Consider the following 21,925-nt stretch of genomic DNA (forward strand, 5'->3'; position numbering starts at 1 on the left):
CATTGGCTAGAACTCAGTGGCCACACATAGCTGTAAGAGAGGCTGGAGTTAAAGTATAGCTGTGGGCTCAGGAAGAAAGGAACATAAGTTTGGTGATTACCTAGTCAGTTTGTGTTATAGTTGCCAAATCCACACAGGGAACAATAGAAAATCAAGGTAAGAAATGAAATACTGAGCGTTGGGGGCCAAGACGTTCCAGATCTTGACTTCTAATAAAGTGACATGAATGAAAGGCATGTAGTAATTCCCTGGGCTAGAGCTAAGTGTTCCAGGAGGACTTTAATAGAGCTTTCTATTCTAGGTATGGATTTGGTAGGGGAACAGTTAAATGGGCCAACAGTTAAATGAGCCACAGATACAAGCAGTAATGAGTTCCCTTTACTTCTGTCGAATTATTTTGCTTTCTGTTCAGTTTGAACCATACTTATACATTTTTGTTATTAAAGTTTTACATGGATTATTTCATAGACTTTGGGCAGAAAGGATTTGAAAATTCTGTTGTCTCTGTGTTAAGGGAAACTAATAATTTAACCTAAGAAAATAACTCCTAAATAGCTATTCGAAATTTGAAAATTATAGCTGTCAACTTTTATACAGTGTTTTATAATTTGTATACTTAATGTTTTAGTTTGTGTGGACATTTTGAGAAGTGTTTAAATAGTAGTCTTGGTATTTTAGAAGACAGCTATGCTATAAACTGTCATTTAATAGATGGAAGTTAGTAAACATTACTTATGTAATTCTGTATCTGCTTATAGATTTTACTACTTATCCTAACATGTGATTAGAAAATCCAGTGTGTTTCCTAGTATGATTTTTTTTTTTGCCTCTGTTTCTCCAGGAGAAAAGTTGAAATTATGCATACCCACAGTCTTTTTACTCTTCTTGGAGAGAGGCTGATGTTGCATACAAACACTGTGACTGTCACCACGTACAACACACTTTATGAGGTAAAAACTTAAAATGTGTGACGCTAATTTTAAATGTATGCAGTGGAAACCCTCTGTGATTGGAATAGCCGTTGGTCAGTTAATCTAAAAAGGCAGTAATCCTTAAAAAAAAAAAGATGAACACATACTTACATTTAAAAATTTTTGCTTAAAACATATCCATGTACATTTATTTGCCAATCTTCTTATGTTGGGCCTAGGCATTTTCTTTGAGTATGGGTTGGCTGATTGGCTTTGCAGAGTTTTTCTCACATAAATCACACCCATCATGCATTATTTATTCATTCTTTCCCTCCCCTTACACTCCCCGCTTTTCCCTCTCTCTGTCTCTGATATGTAGCGACTACTAACATTAAACTAGAGTTGAGACTGGGATAAAGTGTAGGTAAGAATTATTTGTAAAAATGGTATCTGGAGAAACTTTAGATCCCATCATCTCAATTCAGAAATCCTTTTCTTAATTATTTCTAACAGATGGCCATACAGATCGGGTTCATTATTTTCTGTGAAATGTGTGTACTACCTCATTTTATTAGGAATGTTCTCTTATATTAACCTTCATTTTACTTTCCCGCAGCTGATTTTCAGAGGTCCTACTTCTTTTCTCTAGCACAAAGATTAGCAAACTATAAGCACCTGTCTTTGTAGGGCCTTGAGCTAAGGATTGTTTTTATGTTTTTAAATGGTTGAAAGTAATAGAAAGAAAAATAATGTATGACATGTAAGCCTTATATGAAATTTAGATTTCAGTGTCCATAAATAGTTTTGTAGGAACATAGCCATGTTCATTCCTTTAGATATTGCCAATGGCTGCTTTTGCATTATAGTAGCTGAGTTGAGTACTTGCAACGGAGAACGTTTGTCATCTTCACATTGCTGCTTGGTACAGTACAGTAACTGGACAGTGTTTCACATACCACCTGTATTGCCCAACCTAATATATTTTTTTAATAACCGTATATCCATCGTGTCAAAACAAGAGAAAAGTAGACTTCACATCTCACACTTTAACATATAGTGGAGTGTGGATTATTTTGTTATAGATGTAGATAGCAAAACATTGTGACTGTTATACAAGGAGACTCCAGTTGTGCTAAAAGCCATAGCAAATGTAGGTTTCAACATATGAATTTTGGGGGGCACAACAAACATTCAGTTTATAGTAGCAGGCTATATACGCTCTCTGTTGCAACTGCTCAACTCTGCAGTTGTGGCTCAGAAGTAGCCATAGAAAATATGAATCAGATGAGTGTGGCTGTCTAATAAAACTGTACTTACAAAACAGATGGTAGGCTGGATTTGGCCTACAGGGCATAATTTTTTTACCTCTGGTTTTATATTCTCATCAGTAAATTTAAGAGTTGCTGCCCTTTTAAATAAATGAAGAAAACTCTTTTGGTTACTTTGTCTTTTTCATCTAAGCTTAATATTCCTACTTTGTGTCAGTCATTCCTCAAATTACATGATTTGTAAAACTTTACCCTCCAGAGTGCTGCTTTTGAAAAATTATAGTACTATTTTAGTATTTTGCCTACAGAACTGAATAAGCACTAATAGAAAGGCCTATCCTATGCAGAGCATCTTTATTCTGATATTATTATATTTCCCTAATAATAGTAACTGCCTTTTCTGAGTACTTCCTATGATAATCCCCTTGGTAAGTACTTTCCATACATTATCTCAAATCCTTACAATATTGCTATGAAGCTGGTGTTTTTATTGCCTTTTTAAACAGGCAAACTGAGGCTCACAGGTTAAATAAATACTATGCTCTATGTCATACCACTAATAAATGGTCATAAAATAGGCATTTCTCATAGTATATGTGCATAAGGCAAAAAATATCAGAATCTACCTCCAGTTGACAGTATTAAAGTCCTCCTCTGAATCAAAACTTTGCTGCAATATCAGATTAGGGTTCTGAATGCTAGTGTCAAGTACTGATTAACTTGTAACTTTTTTTTTAACATTTTTATTGGAGTATAATTGCATTACAATGGTGTGTTAGTTTCTGCTTTATAACGAAGTGAATCAGTTATACATATACATATATCCCCATATCTCTTCCCTCTTGGTTTAACTTGTATCTTTACCTTGGTTTTCTTACCTACTAATTGCTCTGGTCAATGATGCCTGTATATGTTTTAAAATCATTCTCTTTCCTCCACAAATTTCTGACCCTCTGCTTGTTTTGACCTATTAATGTTAATAGAGTAGAAAGTCTTTGTAGTCAATGAAACCTTACATTAAAATAAAAGTTCCACTGAACATTATATGTTGAATTTGAAAGATCATCATGTGCTTGTAACCTGAAAATAAGAAAATGTCCCATGTATATATACATGCATATGTAATTCTACTTGTCTTCCTGAAAAGTGGCTCAACAGCAAGTGCAGCAGCATCTGTACTACCATCTATATTCATAGGCACTGTCTTAGTGTCCGGATTTTATCTCTGATTCCATAACTCAGGTGGAGAAAGTCAGGGAAAGTTTGGATCTTCTGATACTGGATGTTGGATATTGGATGTTGCAGAGATTTGGAAATAATGAAGGAACTAACTTTCAGGGCCTCCATCTGACCAATTTGGCAATAATATAGGTTTTCAAAGTAGAAAAATAATCATGGTTCATTGGAATGAGGGCCCTGAGTTGAGTATGATACTCTAAAAAGAAAAGTTAAGCGTACAAAAGGTCAAAAAAGAAAGATGGTTACAGTATGATTGTTTAGCACTGTTGATTCCACAAAAAAGTAGAAAGGGACTTTAACAGATGGTTTACTACTACTAACAAATCAAATTGTAATATCAGTGACAGGGTGGTGGATGACTAATTCTAGATCATCAAAGTTTAAAGATTGCATTATTTTGGAGAGTGGCATCTGGTTGTAAAAAAATTAAAACTCATCCCCAATGACCCCCACCCCCCCAAAAAAAAAAGAAATCTCAAGGGATAGATTCGAACTTAAATTCTTATCAAATAGTAAGTGAAATTTAACTAAAGAAAGAAAACTCAACTAACTCGAGTTTGATTTACTACGTGAACCTCAACCAAGGCCTGTACCCCTAGCAAGAATTACTTGGTTGATAATCTGCAGTTTGAACGTTCATTTTATCTTCATTTTCTTTTTTGGTTTGAGGAAATTACCTTAACTCCAAGCATCGTGTCAGAACACATATTACTACAACTGTAGAAAGGTATAAAATCAAGTACAGAAATTATAAAGAACTCTGTCAAACCTACCATGTTGATAATGATATTTTAGAATGTGTGGTTTTCACAAAGTGTTTGGAAGTTCAGTTATTGTAAAGATTATGTTACTGTGATCTTTAAAATTCTAAATCTGATAAGATGCCTATGATAAAATAAACAGTAAATTTAAAGGACAAAGTAATTTACAGTTTTTAGCAGGATATGTCAGACAACATTGCATAAGCTTTGAAGATCTAAAAATCTATTTAAGGTATTCTAAAAACAAAAAAAATTTAATTGAAAAAACATCCCTATCTCCTAGTTTCCTGAGGTGAATTTATTCTTATAGATCATATAATGAAATGAGTTGGCTTTAATGAATCCTGTTTGAAATTACTCAAGGCTATTCTTTATACAAATTTTTTTGAGGATTTTAATATTTGTAAAATTTGTATCTTACATTTTATTTGCTTTATTTTTACTTTGTTACTCCATCTCTAAATTACGGATTATTATGTTTTCTTAATGATTTGTAGCACTTCCTAATACACTTAAAATTTTTTGTTAGATTGTAGAATATGTCTCCTAAAGACAAAACTAGATTTTTCTATTTAATATACTTGTAGATCTGTCTGAACAACAATATATGATTATTGATCCAATGCTTTTTAAAAATATCATGATATTGGACTTCCCTGGTGGCGCAGTGGTTGAGAATCCGCCTGCCGATGCAGGGGACACGTGTTCGTGCCCCGGTCCGGGAAGATCCCACGTGCCGCGGAGCGGCTGGGCCCGTGAGCCATGGCTGCTGGGCCTGCGCGTCCGGAGCCTGAGCTCCGCAACGGGAGAGGCCACAACAGTGAGAGGCCCGCCTAGCACACACACACAAAAAATTGTGATATTAATTTTACTTTGTAGGTTTGGATTTACTATTTCTCTTTACATACTATTCCTATAATTCAGTTCAACACTTACCATAGACAGAGGCAGTCAGGTATGGGATCTTGTCATCTGAAGAGCTGTTTCCCATGGAAATAATGAACTGATTTTTTTAATGTATATTTTTTACTTTATCTTTTTTGGTAAGGGTATTACATTACTGGACACAGTTTTTTTTACAAAGTGGTAGTAACTTTAAAACCTTTAAGTATCTCATAATAAAACTTTTTTTTTCAAAATTATAGAATCTTATGTGTAGGTAGTATGTTAAATATCATCTTATTCAAGCATTCTTTTCACAGATAAAGAAACCAAGAGTCAAAAAAGTAATAGAGCTTGTCTAAACTGTATAAATACAAAGGTTTTCTGACCCCCTGAATATGTACAGCGGCAGTTGGATGTAACAGTGGGGTTAATAGTTTGCCATTTTAAGAAATAAACCAGTACTATTCCTGTCTCATAAGTCGAGCCTACTAATCCAAAATGGTTTATGCTTGATAAGTCCGGGAAGTCAGTAGGTCAGAGAGGAAGCCCCAGTAGCTCCTGCTTAAGCCTAAAGTCTTTCTGTGACCCATGAATTACGAGATACCATTTATAAAATAATGTTTAAATGTATAATGCTGGACTCAGATCTGTGTCCATAAATAGCATATTTATCAAGTTACCTACATGATTTAATTCATTGTTTCCTAGCCCTCTCCAATATGATAGCCACTAGTCACATTTGGCTATTGAGCTTGTGTGAACTGAGATGTGTTATAAGGGTTAAATACACATTGGATTTCATGTCCGTTTCTGGCTCTGAACCTTCCATCCTATTTTGTTACAGTGCGGGGGCAGGGTTAATTTCCTATGCATGTCTCTAACCAAGTCCAGTCAAACTTCATGGCCCATCCTGAATCCTATCCTTTCAGTAAGTGTTTACATCTACATTCATCTCTCCCTGTCTCCTTATTTATTTACCTCCCCCTCTTTTAAAACTCACATAGGTTCTTTTTTTTTTTTAACATCTTTATTGGAGTATAATTGCTTTACAATAGTGTGTTAGTTTCTGCTTTATAACGAAGTGAAATCAGTTATACATATACATATGTTGCCATATCTCTTCCCTCTTGCGTCTCCCTCCCACCCACACTCCCTGTCCCACCCCTCTAGGTGGTCACAAACCACCTAGCTGATCTCCCTGTGCTATGTGGTTGCTTCCCACTAGCTATCTATTTTTACGTTTGGTAGTGTATATATGTCCATGCCACTCTCTCGCTTTGTCGCAGCTTACCCTTCCCCCTCCCAGTATCCTCAAGTCCATGCTCTAGTAGGTCTGTGTCTTTATTGAGATTTGAGCCTGTCTCCTCAATATTGATTAAATAATTTTTTCTCGAAATATAGTTCTACCTAGCAACTATGTTTCCCATTTCAAACATGTAGCAGAATGTTGGCACATAACTGGTTCTTATAAATACATGCTGAATTGAATTTCTAAATATATTTTTGTAATTAAACTCATATTTAAATAAACTATGACATATAGTTTTCAAAAAACTTTTACATATAGAACCCTATTTGATCCTCCTACCAGCTTTATTAGATAGGCAAGGCAGTTATTACCCTCATTCTTAGATGATCAAATAGGGGTTGAAAAGGACAACAATATAAAACTGAAGTTTCTTTGAGATAAATTTTGTTTTCTGTAATGAGCTTTCTCCTTTTTGGGGTGAAAATGTTTTGACAGTTCTGTATCATGGAAGAGTATGGCATAGTCTTTTCCAAGCTTGTCTGCAGTTATTTTGAATCTCTGTATTTGTAACCAGAATTCTTGGGATCTTGTTGACAGGGCTGTAGGTCTACACCGGGACTTTTTGGGCAGGTTGGTGTGAAAACTCCTTGTAGGCATATACCAACCACCGATTGTTCTTTGGTATATGGTTTTCAAAGAAATTTTTATCCCTTTTCTCAGCTCCAACTGATGAATAGTGTAAGTCTCTAGAGCTCTGTTCAGAAAATTCTGAGTCACTGTTTAAACAAGGAAGTAAGTATTTGTTTCAGTAAAAGTATGGCAGTGAAGAAAGGGGTATTTGTGCCCTATGTTTATAATTTTAATAATAGTAGGTTAGTTTTTATTTCAAGTCAATACATTTTTGATATACATTCTTAATACACCTAAGTAAATGTCCTATCTTCTTTTTTTTGTTTGTTTTTAAGTCTGAGCAGAAAGGTAAGAAAAATGCCACTGCTGGATGTCATGATCTTTTTCTAATCTGAAAGGATCATACCTGTCTCTTGATTAATTTACTCTCCATCCCCAACTTTCACAAGTAGCTATGTACAACTAAGCTCTCAACTAAGTTTTATAGTTTCCTCAAAGATTTTGTATCTTACTTTGGGTTAAACTATTTTAAAAGTTTCATTCAGAACTTAGCATGTTAACCCACACAGGAAATTAAATCATAATATAAAATGATATCTTTATTAAGTATAATCTCTTTGTATTTTTTAATATATGGAAGAATAGAGGTAAACCCAGGCTATATAGCCTGAAATACAGTAAAGAGTCATATATCCATATTTTATATATAATTAAGTTATTCATTCTTAAATGTAACAAATGTTTATTGGCTGCTGGCAGTGTGTTAGGCACTTTGCTAATTGCTAGGAATGTAGCAGTGAAAACGATGTATAAGAATCCTGTACTCATAGAGCCTGGGTGTTAGCGGAAAAATTAGTAAATGGTTTAGAGTCTGTCTTTCCTTTATTTGGTCAACTTTTGTCATTTTTTGTTATTTGAAAGAAGTTTTTTAAAAAAACTCATTGGTAAATGACAATGAGCCACATTTTTTATAAAGATTTTTCCCATATCACACTTCACTTGAAGTTAGGACCCAGGCTCAGACATTATTTTCTTACTTACTGATTTTCTAAGTTTTTTTTAAAATTAATGATGAAATAACAGTCAAATGTTTACATTTCACGACTTAAAAGTATTAAAGATGTACACTGAAAAGTGATTTCAAACAGAGTTAATTCTTGGAGTTCCTAATTAATCTTTCCTTCTATAGATATTGGTCCTGGTTTTGTCTTTATCTGTAAAAATTTGAAAACTATAGAATTAAAGAGTTTAGAAGTATGCGGAATTCACTAGAAGACCCTTAGAAGAGATGCTTCTTTTGATTTGAACAAATTGACATTTTTTTTGCAGTCTTTGTATATCTATAATTTGCAATTATAAATTTATTTTCTAAATGAAATTCAAATTCTTCATCTTTCAGATTTTGACAGAGCAAGTATGTACTCAAGTTGTACACAAACCACATCCAGAGCCAGATTCTACAGTGAAAATTCAGAATCCAAGTGAGCAAACAGCAATTCTTTATTGTAATGCAGTAGTAACATGTAACACGGTAACATGTGAAAATAAATCAAAACTAAATCAAAACTTTTGCTAACCACCTCAGTCAGTATGGCATTCACATAGTTTCATTTATGACACAACTCACCTACCATAGTGCTAAGCATTTAGTTGAAAATCAGTAAATAGTTTTTGAGCAGAATATATGATGTAGTTATAAATCTTTACTATAATTTTTTGTTCATTTGCAGTGATTCTTAAGGTGGTGGCAACTTTGTTAAAAAACTCTACACCAAGTGCAGAACTGATGGAAGTTCGTCGTTTGTTTTTATCTGATATGATAAAACTTTTCAGTAACAGCCGGGAGAATAGAAGGTGAGCAGTTTGAATACTATAACAAAACTTTATTTCCTAACTAATCTTATTTTCTCTCCTTTATTTTCAATCTCTTTCAAAGAAGAATTTTTCAAATCTTTCCTATTTTGCTAAATACTTTCAATCACTAGAAAAGGCATTTGTTTCTTTTATAGAATCTTCATACTTTTATTTATTTTTATATGATTTTATTTAACTGTATGGTTATTATATTTTAACTGTATATATTAACATAAATATCCAAAAATCCTTATTTAAAATATACCATCCCTTTTCCTGATAACTGTCTACCACCAACAGTAGTTTAATAAATGTAATGATGTTGGATTTGCTGAGATCATCTATGCTTTTCTCAGCTTGGTCTGATAACTGATTATTGTCGTGCATTCTAAAGCTGATTACCTAGGACATGGGGTACAGTATGAAGCCACGGTTGCTGCATGAGTCTTAAATTTAACAACTACTGATTGAATGTCTGCCATGTATAAAGCACTGTGCTGCACAGGTTGTCTTGGTGTACATTCTCAGTGCAATTCCGTGGGAAAGATAACAGTGAAGCGATGACTAATTTCTAATATGTTAAGTGCCTTGTGAGTGCTACATGTGATGAGGGAGTAGCGAAACAATAGCTAAATATCACTGGAAGAGTTGGGAGAGCAATTTTAAATGATAATATGGATTTTTCCAAGTAGAAGAATGGGAAAAGTCATTCCTTAGTTAAATATTAAATATGCAGAATGACTGTATACCTTGCTTTCTCTAAGTCAGATCATATTTTCACTATTATCTCAACTTCAAAATAGTAAATTCTAATATAATTTAGGATTTTTTAATGATTTCCCCCCCCCCCCCCCACTAGATGCTTATTGCAGTGTTCAGTGTGGCAGGATTGGATGTTTTCTCTTGGCTATATCAACCCTAAAAATTCTGAGGAACAGAAGATTACGGAGATGGTCTACAATATCTTCCGGATTCTTTTGTATCATGCAATCAAATATGAATGGGGAGGCTGGAGAGTTTGGGTGGATACGCTCTCAATAGCCCATTCCAAGGTAACGAGGGATTTAACATTTTATATCATCGGGATTTCAGCTGTGGATTAAATGCCTGTAGACACTCATCTGGTGCCATCTTGTGGGCATCTTGCAATATGGCTGATTCCTTTATGCCAGTTTTCTTTCTTTTCCGTTCTTGTTTTTGTTTTTCTCTCTCGGTTCATATACTTTTAAAGCTTGAAATATTTTAGGGACCCTATAACTGAAACTTCAGGTTTATAAATTATAGGAAGTTTACACTCTCGAGGCACCCCGCCCACATATGTTTTCTAGCAGATCTGAGAGCTGGCGGCTGAGCCTTTTAATCCAGACATCCCTACTGGTTCTTACTCATGAAACGGAGTCTTATATACTTTTTAAGCCTTTTAAAAGTAATCAGAACTTGTTTTTATTTCGAAATGAATAATAAGTACATTTAAAGTATTTAAGTTTAGTGTTGTTTTTAATTGCATTATCTTTATTTTTAATGATAAGAATCTATATGTTTGTTTATATTTTAAATATGGTCTGGTTTTTGGTAAAAGGAAGTAGTTAAAATTTAGAGTATGTACACCTTAGATTCTGGAAATTCAGAGTTAATATATCTCATCTTGTGGTGTCATAGGAAAAGGATGGGTGTCAGAAGTTGTTGGCTTTTGATTCAGTCTATGCCACAATTCAGTTTTGTGGCATTAAGAAACTCATTTAATCCTTTTGTGCAGAAAAATGTTTTTAAGATGTAGATAGTAAATATTTTAGACTTTGTGGGCTGTACAGTCTCTGATGCAACTACTCAACTCTGTCATACAGTATGAAAATAGCGATAGACAATATGTAAAGAATGAACATGGCTGTGTTCTAATAAAGTTTTATTTACCAAAACAGGTGATAAGCAGATTTGACCCATGGACCATAGTTTACCAACTCCTGCTTTTGGGACTTGATTTCCTTTTCTGTAAAATAAGGGGGTTTTATATTAAGATAATCTTCAAAGAAAGGTCCCTCAACCTAAAATTATGTCATAGTATCATTTAAATATTAATTAATATCTTATGTGTCTATAGGAAGGATTTTAAATTTTTTAATATTAAAGACCTTTTATTTCTGTTACAGATTTACATTTTATAATATATTGGTGCCTCACTTTTATCATTGCACTAATAAGTTTGAAAATAGTATTTTATAGAGAAACTCATTGCAAATCTTTGTGCAATAAATTTATATTGATTATTCCTAACTACATACTGATTATTCCTAAACAAGCCTATGTAAAGTAACAAACTAAAGTAGCCTATATAAAGATAAAATTGTAAAGTTATAACATTTTATAACTATATATTTATAGGTATGTGTTGTTTTTTTTTACCTCACTTGTTGTAATAGTCACACATATGAGTCATAGAAAACTGATGTAGTAATAGTACTTTGGATATTGTATATTATTAGCCAGTTCTCTGTTTTAGCTCAAATAACCCAAATATGTAGGAGTTCAGCTGGCATTAACTAGGATAACATTGAAATACTTCACCTAAAAGAAAATATCATTTTATTTAAAACTTTATTTAATAATGCTAGTTTACCTGACTGTGTGTTTTTGGACAAGTCATATAAGTCGTATATGACTATTTTGATGATATTCCAATTACTTGATGAAACTAAGCATTTTGTCTTAGGATTAATATGCACCATGTTTGAAATCTTAAAATTATTTGCACCATTTTTGCTATTATTGTAATAATTTTATTTATGTCATTTTTTTTCTTCTTAATACATACAAAATGCCTTAATGTTTTCTTTATCCATTCCTAAGGTCACTTATGAAGCACATAAGGAATACCTAGCTAAAATGTATGAAGAATATCAGAGACAAGAGGAGGAAAACATTAAAAAGGGAAAGAAAGGGAATGTGAGCACCATCTCTGGTCTCTCATCGCAGACAACAGGAGCAAAAGGTGGAATGGAAATTCGAGAGATAGAAGACCTTTCACAAAGCCAGAGCCCAGAAAGTGAGACAGATTACCCTGTCAGCACAGACAATAGAGACTTGCTCATGTCAACAAAAGTGTCAGATGATATTCTTGGAAATTCAGATAGACCGGGAAGTGCTGTACACGTGGAAGTGCATGATCTTTTAGTTGATATAAAAGCAGAGAAAGTGGAAGCAACAGAAGTGAAGCTTGATGATATGGATTTATCACCAGAAACTTTAGTAGGTGGAGAGAATGGTGCTCTTGTGGAGGTTGAATCTTTGTTGGATAATGTGTACAGTGCTGCTGTTGAGAAACTCCAGAACAATGTACATGGAAGTGTTGGTATCATTAAAAAAAATGAGGAAAAGGATAACGGTCCATTGATAACATTAGCAGATGAGAAGGATGAACTTCCCAACAGTAGCACATCATTTCTCTTTGATAAAATACCCAAACAGGAGGAGAAACTCCTTCCTGAACTTTCTAGCAATCACATTATTCCAAATATTCAGGACACACAAGTACATCTTGGTGTTGGTGATGATCTTGGATTGCTTGCTCACATGACCGGTAGTGTAGACTTAACTTGTACATCAAGCATAATAGAAGAAAAAGAGTTCAAAATCCATACAACTTCAGATGGAATGAGCAGTATTTCTGAAAGAGATTTAGCATCATCATCTAAAGGGTTAGAGTATGCTGAAATGACTGCTACGACTCTGGAAACTGAATCTTCTGGTAGCAGAATTGTACCAAATATTGATGCAGGAGGTGTAATTTCAGACACTGAGAGATCTGATGATGGCAAAGAATCAGGAAAGGAAATCCGTAAAATCCAGACCACTGCTACGACGCAAGTAAGTCATCCTACCTGTGTTCTAAAGATGGCATTGAATAGATTCGGAGTTGTTAGCACCAAAGCAGAGTAATTTCTTACCAGTCACACCATGTTTATATTTAATTATGATAGCATAATAATTTATGGAATTGAGTAGTGTGGTTCTATATATAAAAGAAATTTAAAATACCTGAATCATATATCCAACTCTGCCACATTCTGTCTGTGTAACTTTGCTCAACCTCTCTGGGCCTGAATTTTCTCATACAGTGCAAGAGGTTGTACCAGATTGAAATATGACCTTTAAGGTCTCTACCAGTTTGAACATTTTATGGCTCTGTGACTACATTTACACATTTGTATTCGAGATCTTCATTCTGAATACTTGATTAATTTTAACCTTTTGAGCTTCAGGCCCAACCCTGTTCTGTGGATTATAGAAAAGAGGACTTGGAGCCCAGATTGAACTGATAAATGAAATGAAGGGGAAGGGAAAAGGGAACTGTTATTTATCAAGTGCCTACTATGTTCCAGGCACTGTGCTATATGTTATCAGATTTAATCCTCACAACAACCCTGTGAGGTAGGTAATATGGCTGAGAAAATTTGGAATTATTAACAGTGAGAATTTTCTTTATAGCCACATGGATAGGGATTTGTATGAGAAAATTAGAGATTCTCAGGCTTGGTGGCGAGGAAATGTTAGTGCTGCAGTTTGGGCCTCACCATACTAAAGCTAAAAACAGATGATGTTTTCTGATATGAATTTTAATTGTTGGGCACTGAGTTTATACTTACTTATTTTCTAGACTAGATAATACCTTATGGTTAAGAACTGAAGAAAACTTTTACCCTTTATGACTTGTTTTTTGTTGTTGCCTGGGTTTTCCATTCACCTTTTAATGTCATCAAAGAATCATTTAACATCTGTCCATTAGAGTTACATTACAGAGGGTGAACCATACCTCACTCATGTCTTTGTACGCAGAATCTTTGAAAATTTATTCTGTGTGTGGAAAAGATATTTTTATTTTTTCTCTACTAAATACTGCCATTTCCATTTTTGTGGCGGCTGTGCTACAGTGATATTTGGCAGGGAATGGAAATACTGAATTAAGTCCAGGTTTAAAATAAAGGAAAGCATGGTGCATTATTTACTGAGCATAATAATCTCTAGGCTTGCCTGGTTTTCACTCAAAGTTCACAGGCATTTATCTGGTTTTCTAACATATAAAATGCATTTATTTTTCTAAATCAAAGTATTTTGAGTGAAATAGACTTTGAAGTTAACTTGATTCTGTACAAGTAATATTTCTTTTAATCTTGTGTTTCTAATTACAATTAGTTGATGACATATACCCAGTATTCTTCACTTTGAGTATAGGCTCACTTTTATAAGGAAGAAATGTGGTCTAATATAAAGACTCATAAAGAGGGCTAGAGAGGATCTGGTTTTCAATGTGAACTTTGGTGTTAAACTTAAGTATTAGGTTACCTTGCCTAGTTTCTGAAGCAGCAAAACAAAAATAATAATAATAGCCTTTTCTTCTCAAAAAGGTTCCTGTGCAGGGAATCACCAGGTGAATAATAAATGTAAAATATACTAACCTACTAAAGTCATATGCAAAAGCTTTACTCACTTAACTGTATTTACTATTTTCATTTTGAAATCAGGTGTTTCTTTTTCACTCTACAAATGCTCTCCTTTTCTGTCTCCAGGCTGTTCAGGGTCGGTCTATCACACAAGACAGAGATCTCCGAGTTGATTTAGGATTTCGAGGAATGCCAATGACTGAGGAACAGCGGCGCCAGTTCAGCCCAGGTCCACGCACTACAATGTTTCGTATTCCTGAGTTTAAATGGTCTCCAATGCACCAGCGACTTCTCACCGATTTGCTGTTTGCATTAGAAACAGATGTACATGTTTGGAGGAGGTAGAAATACTTCTTTTCTATAAATAAGACTACTTTCAGTTGAAAAATGAGTATTTTAAATTGGTGGCATCGACTGATTAATAGGCGAATTATATCATCAAAAATCTCACAAATTAAATTTATTGAAAATAATCAAACATTGAATATTTTTATATAAACATAAATATTTTCATAATGATTATAAGTCCTGCGGTGGGTCAAATTAAAGGCTAACCAAGAATTTAGGCTTAAGACAGTTAATTCGCCAATTTTTGAAATCTGGTATTGCCAGGTTATTATAAAAAAGAGTTTTAACCAAGAAAAGCTTCAGTATTGGTTCAAATAAATTTCTACATTTTTATCTTTCCCTGTTAAAATTAATACCACGTACTACATTTATTCTTGGTGATAAGATTTAACACATAGTGCTAAAATAAAATTTAAAATCAACTTATGACATCTAGTTTTAGAGCTTATACCATTTACATGGTAAGTGGATATCATTTCAAATATAATCATTTAAGGAAAACAATGAAGCAAACAGTTCAGTTGTTTTATTTTTCAGTTCAAATAAATTGAATAAGTTTCAAGAAAGAAAACAAAGGCTGCATAAATTTTAAAATTACCTTGCCTCAATTTCAATTTAATTATCTAATAGCAAATATGCAACAAATTAATCAGTTATGAGAATGTCATGTGTTCATGCAGATAAATTAGGTAGTTGATGTCTGTCAGTAACCGTACCCCGCCGTCAGTGACTTGAACAATCAGTGGCACAATGGACTATGAGTGAGTTTCTTAACAGTGGACTTAAGTGAGTTTCTCTGCTTCTCCTAGTTATCCTTCTAAGATTCAAGGTGGCTGCTTCAGCTCCCAGAATCAATTCAACATAGGAAACTTACCCCAACTAGAGGGCAGGACTCTTCCTCCTCTTTCACCCCCTTCTTCCTTCCTCCTCTTCCTTGTCTCTCTCTCCCTCCTCCTCTCTCTCCTCTTTCTTCTTCTCCTCTTCCTCTTATTCTCTTCTTCTTCTTTTTTTTTCTAAAAGAAGCCCCTCAAGAAATTTCCTTCTTATGTCTCATGTGTTAGTAGGATCATATGCTATTCGCTGAGTCACCAGCAAAAGGGAATGGGATTATAATGCTTGGCCTCCATGAAGCAATACTGGTTACCAACCTAGTAGCTGTGGTGAAGCCAATCTTTCCTGTACCAGATGTAGCTCAATAATAGAAAAAAAATCTAGATTGTGTTAGCAGGGAATAAGGAATAACTATCATGTAAGCAATCAGTGTCTGCCATAGAAAGTTTTTAGCTCTGATTTTATTTGGTCAGTTTGTCCTTAGTCTACTTATGTGATAGAAACAATGGTCTTTCCATTGCTAATGTTATATGCTAAGTTACCTAGGGATGGTAAATAAGGAGACTGGAATACCATGAAATATGTTAGTACTAACATGAGTATCAGTGGAGAGATGCAGTGTAATTTACTAATAGCAATGTTAGTATCCCCCAAATGAATGATACTCAACTTTCCGTCACTTAATACTGTGTGTGTCTTTCTGTGTTTTCTTTCATGGACTCTCATAAAATTTCCCAGACAGAATTTTACATAATTTTAAAAAATGTCAAAGATAGATAGTACTTTAATTTTTAGGACAAGAGAAAACATCCTGAGATCTAAGATATATTAGATGATATTTTTCAGTTCTTAAAAGGTGAGAATCATTGACTTAAATTTGATCATGGAGTAATCTCTTTTTTTTCTGTTAGAGAATAGTTCATATTTGTGACCGATACCAAACTAAAGCAGTGTATTTCTCTGAGAATCTATATTGAATGTTTTGTATGGCAGAGCTGCACTGCTGACCTTTGAGGTCTTTTTTTCCTATTTTTATTCAGTAAGTACTTGAATTTTACTGACTCATTTATACTCCCCTATCGTATCACTTCTGTGGCTAGCAGTATACATTTTCAGTACAGCTGGTCAAAGCCGGAGATGCAGTCTGGTGATACAACAAATTGTCATCTAACTATTCACTTGTTCTGCCTTTCAATACCAAACCACCAGCTTTGGCAAAAATAAATATAGCCAAATTCATTGACCTAGACATATGTCTTTGAATCAAGTTAATACACTGTATTTTAAAAGCAGAAACAAAATAATAAATTATTATACTTGGGGACACACAAAAAAATCCATGCCAAAATGAATGCTAAGTTTTTGATAATATGACATCTCAATTGTAAATTATTTTCTTTTCTAATAACTCCATTTTAAATTTGTCTAGTTCTTATTTTTCACTTTAAAAATGGCATTATAAATAAAATCTAAACTTCTTATTCTTAAGCCAAAGAAATATTCATTTCTGCTTTGTTTTTCTGCTATTTTAGCCATTCCACAAAGTCTGTAATGGATTTTGTCAATAGCAATGAAAATATTATTTTTGTACATAACACAATTCACCTCATTTCCCAAATGGTAGACAACATCATCATTGCTTGTGGAGGAATTTTACCTTTGCTCTCGGCTGCAACATCACCAACTGTAAGTACTTTGCCTCCATCTAGTGGTTATGTTTTATAATTACATTACTAGAGTATGTCAGTGGTGTTCGATACTATAAACACGGATTTTAACAAGACTTGTTCACCTAAGGAAACTTTTTAACCATATAATTTAAAATTATATATATTTATATTCTCACCTCTTTTAATTGTCAGTCTTGGGTTCCAGCTGTGTGCATTTATGAACATATTTCTCTGGTAATTCTGATGAACGTGCCTTAGGAAGAGCAATAACTATGAATGATTTAGCTTTATTTTCTATATATTGTTTCTTTCTTCAAATCTACATTATAATAAACTGTTAAAATCTTTGTTCTGTAAATCTTGAAGTTCTAAATACAAGTACATGTTTATTGTATGATAATTAGAGTCATGAATCTAAATTTAGAAAAAGTCATCTTGAGACATTCAGCCTCATATGACTTGCTTGAAATATTATTTTTAAACTTAATATTATTTTAAATGATAAATAGGAGCTTTATACTTCTGATCTCTGAGATTTAATCTTGAAGCCAGTAATTTGCTTCAAAAAGAGAATCGAATGATTGAATTCTTAGAGTGTTTCTTATTTAAAACTTAGGTACCTCAGATAGAAAAAGTATAAATGACATTTTCTTTTGTACCTGAAAAACTTCATAATCCTTAAAAGCCTCAAAAAACTTTATTTTAGCCATATGGCATCTTTTAGAATTTTCATCTGACATGATTTACGGGTTCAACATTTATTTTTTTAAAATATAGACTTTAATAAAACATTGAAATGTATTAATATGTTTGAAAGGCATTTAATGTTACTTATGTCATTTAAAATATAATAGATAAATAAAATAACTATATTTTAGCTGTCTTTTAAAAAATACCTCTGGGGCTTCCCTGGTGGAGCAGTGGTTGAGAGTCCGCCTGCCGATCGATGCAGGGGACACGGGTTCGTACCCCTGTCCGGGAAGATCCCACATGCCACGGAGCGGCTGGGCCCGTGAGCCATGGCCGCTGAGCCTGCGCGTCCGGAGCCTGTGCTCCTCAACGGGAGAGACCACAACAGTGAGAGGCCTGCGTGCCGCAAAAAAAAAAAAAAAAAAAAATCTCTGATTCATATTTTAAAAAAAACGGACTCCATAGCTAATTGCTCAGATGGGAAAGAATATAGAATTCTGCTTCTCATATTAACTGTGTTCTTGCTACCACATTGGAGACTCATCCATAAGCCCAAAATATATCCTTTTTCCAGAGAGAAACTTGCTGTTTTATTAAGATGTCTTTTACTTGATGAGGCAGTGTTTCCAAATTGATCTCTGGCTTTATTTCATCATTAACAAGCTTTCTCTACGTGACTCTTTTTCTCACTGTCCCTTTGCCACCACCCCTGGAGCAGCACTGAAACTTAAATATTGACAGCAAAAAGAATGTATCCTCAGCACACCTTCCCCTCACAGGCATATATACTTCTATTTCATCCATTAATTTATTCGGGTCTCCAAAGGCAAGAAGGCTAGTTCAGCAGGGAGTGCAGCAGAACAGGTCCTAATTAGGGCCTTCATGAAATTAGCAGCTGACCAAGGAAATTGAATCAGGAAGAAAAATAGTTGATGGTGTGTGAAGAGTGCAGGTATCCTGTGAGATTAACATACCATCCCTTCTCTTTAATCTCTGATTTCCTCTCATGATTTATACCAAATTCTGATAAATTGAGAGTTATATGCGATGTTAAAAATACATTCTAATATTGAGACAGGAAGAAGCTTCGTTTTGTTTTTTCCCTCTTCTATGCATTAAAGACTGACTTAATGTTTCATCCTGGCATTTTTCTTCATCCTATAAATTTTTTTATGTCTTATAAATTAACATTAAATTTTAAAATGTTATACTGAAATTTACTTTAAAATATAATATTGTTTTAAAATTTTCTGTAGAACAAAAATGACCTTTATAAAAAATTAGCAGTAGACATGAAAATTTGTATAGATTTGAAATAATCACATTACTAGTCTTCCAAATTTTAAAACTAGATCTCTATCAAAATAGAGAAAATAATTAATGAAGTTTCAATAAACAATATGATTTAAATAATATGTTACTGCCCCAATTTGCTTATTTTTTATTTTATAATGAATATACAATAAAAATACTGACATTTTGAGGTTCTACTTCCAAAATTATTACCTGTGCAGTTTTGTTCTCTGCAGTTTGGAATTTGAAACTATGGTACTTATTTCTTAGACTATTCTCAACAGACTTTGGAATTCATTCAGTTGTAGAAACTTTTCTTCATTGTCTCTGTCTCTATATTTCTGTTATTTTGGTCCATTAGCTGATTGTACCTATACCTGGTTGTACAACATAGCTAATTTTACGTTCTTTGAATAAATTGCTTCCTAATAGCGAGAACCTTTTCTCCCACTTCCTACTGGGAGAAAACATGGTTGGTGTCAACTGTTGAGTAATGTCTTCTATCACTTGATTGTATAATATTCTTGCTAAAAATTGTAATGTAGTAGAGGGGAAGAGTTAGGAAGGAGGAGGTTGAATAAAGAAATGAGAACTGAAGATATGGAGCTTTTTAACTTAGATTTTTTAAAAAAAATTTTATTGGAGTATAGTTGATTTACAATGTTGTGTTACTTTCTTTAACTTAGATTTAAAATATAAAAAGCCAAAAGAGAATTTTGGATGGAATAAGTGAAAAAGGAAACACTGGCAATATACAGATTACCAAAGGGAAACATTGTCATGTAGATGCCTTTAGAATTTCAGTCTTATATGAAGAGAGATAGAAACATTTGAAACTAATGTTTGAGTGATCTGTAATTTTGTTTAGGTTTGTGGAGTTCTTCAGAATATTCATACATTATATACAGATACGTATTTAAGGACTAAATATGAGTAATGATGGTATGCAGTGGTTGACAAATTTATTCTGTGTATGGATCATATAGTAAATATTTTCGGTTTTGTGGGCTATATGGTATCTAACTATTGAAATTTGCTGTTGTTTACAAAAGCAGCCATATATCATAACACAGAGGAGTAGGTGTGGGTGTATTTCAATAAACCTTTATTTATATTTGACTTGTAGGTCCTAGTTTGCTGACCACTGACTTACAGCACCATTTTCACATAAAATACAGATGTCATAGCGTAAAACTTCATTACATACTCCTGATCATTAAAAATTTAATAGTTAGAGCTTAAGATAAATTCATGTTTCCTATTAAATAAGAGCTTGCATTTGACTTAATGAACATTTATTAAAGTTTAATTTTTAACACATTTTCACTGGTGGTTGTGATCATTGTTTTATTAGAAGATATGTAACTTTTCCCACGCAGCCATACTAAATATTTTTAGCGTTTGACACGTCTAATGTTGAAATTGTATTTAATTTTGAGTAGGTAAGTAGAATGCTAAGTATTCTTTATAATTTCTCTTAAAAGCTCAACCCAGGAAAATGTCTTTTCCATTTCTCAGTATAAGTGTGGATCTCAGATAATTTGCTCATTTTCATCGAAAACAAACTTTTGTTTCCCAATAATCAGTGAGACTCAAACATGATTTTTCTTGAAGTTATGATTTAATTGAAGGCATATGGGTTTTAGCATAGGATAAATATGTATTTTAACCTGGGTTCTACCACTTACTAGAAATGATGTCACCCTTAATTTCTTCATTTTAATGGTGTTAATTTTACTTATCCCACAGGGAGTTTGTGAAAATTAAGTTAGGTAATGTCACTAGATGGAGATGACTCTTACTGAATGTTTCCCTCCTTTACTTCCTTTTGGAACTTTTTATTCAGAATTGTATCATGATGGGATGATCTTCCCATTTATAGAGTAAGCCTGTCACACTCAGAATTCTGAAGTTTAAAATAGGATATTTGAGCCAAGTTAGTTACTATGGGTGATCCATTTTGATGGCAAAAAAACTAAAATGGTATAGTCTTGTCTGTTCTCTCCATGGCATATGGCATAGTGGTGGTTTATTTTCTGCCCTGGGACCTTATATGAATACAGTAGTCCATACTAAGGATGACATTTGTGTATTGCTGTTGCAGTACCATCACGTGTAAAAATTTGAGCTGTTTTATCTTACTTTACGGAAATATTTCAGTGGAAACTTTAAGGAAAAAGAGTATAGATATACAAATATTTGTGTTATAATGCCACCTCAAACTTAAAATTCATTGAAGAAGCAGGACTTTATTGGAGTTTCAGTTTTACCGAGATTACTTAAAATCTTACGTAGCATAGAAAATAAATTACATAGTTTTAAGTCTCTAAATTAGACCAATAGTTTTAAGTAGTCAGGGGAAAATAATAGAACTCTTCGTACGTAGGTTGACCAGTCTTTGATTTGGGGAAGGAGCATTATTTTTTTTACTGTTGTTGAGGTTTTGAAATTAATGTTTCTATGACTAGTCAGTTGCATCCTCTCATTTATTTTCTATACATTGTTCAAGTTGGTCATGAATGAAAGCAAGGAATTGGAGAAAAAAATGAAGGTAGACAAAGAACGTGGATCAACTACAAATTGCATGATCACTTAATGATTTTAAGTTGACCATTTTGGTCAACCATCCAGAACACTGAATGTTTAGAATTTCATTCAGTGTCGCATATAGTTTCATTTTCTCTGTTGATAGAAAAATAATAGAGACTGATATTTCTGGCTTTCCTAATAGTTTCATAATCCTGAGAAAGAAGAGGAACTTTTTATGTCAAAAAATGATGACAAGGACTTAATTTTAATTTATATTTTCTTACCATTATTAGAAAATGTAGCTAATAGGTTTGGAAAAACTACTAATTTTC

At 33.4% G+C, this 21,925-nt stretch overlaps 1 protein-coding gene across 8 annotated transcripts in view; it reads left to right on the forward strand.

Annotated features, from left to right (window-relative positions):
- Positions 1-21,925, forward strand: part of NBEA (neurobeachin) — a 594,993-nt gene that overhangs the window by 150,941 nt on the left and 422,127 nt on the right. For all 8 annotated transcript variants that reach the window (XM_059042292.2, XM_067016556.1, XM_067016558.1 and 5 more), the window contains exons 18-24: positions 842-950; positions 8,343-8,424; positions 8,674-8,797; positions 9,657-9,849; positions 11,642-12,658; positions 14,359-14,573; positions 16,944-17,097. In XM_059042292.2, coding sequence (XP_058898275.1) covers positions 842-950; positions 8,343-8,424; positions 8,674-8,797; positions 9,657-9,849; positions 11,642-12,658; positions 14,359-14,573; positions 16,944-17,097 — 1,894 coding nt within the window. The remainder of the gene's footprint in view (positions 1-841; positions 951-8,342; positions 8,425-8,673; positions 8,798-9,656; positions 9,850-11,641; positions 12,659-14,358; positions 14,574-16,943; positions 17,098-21,925) is intronic.

This window comes from Kogia breviceps, chromosome 16 (assembly GCF_026419965.1).
Source record: "Kogia breviceps isolate mKogBre1 chromosome 16, mKogBre1 haplotype 1, whole genome shotgun sequence".
NCBI lineage: Eukaryota > Metazoa > Chordata > Mammalia > Artiodactyla > Physeteridae > Kogia > Kogia breviceps.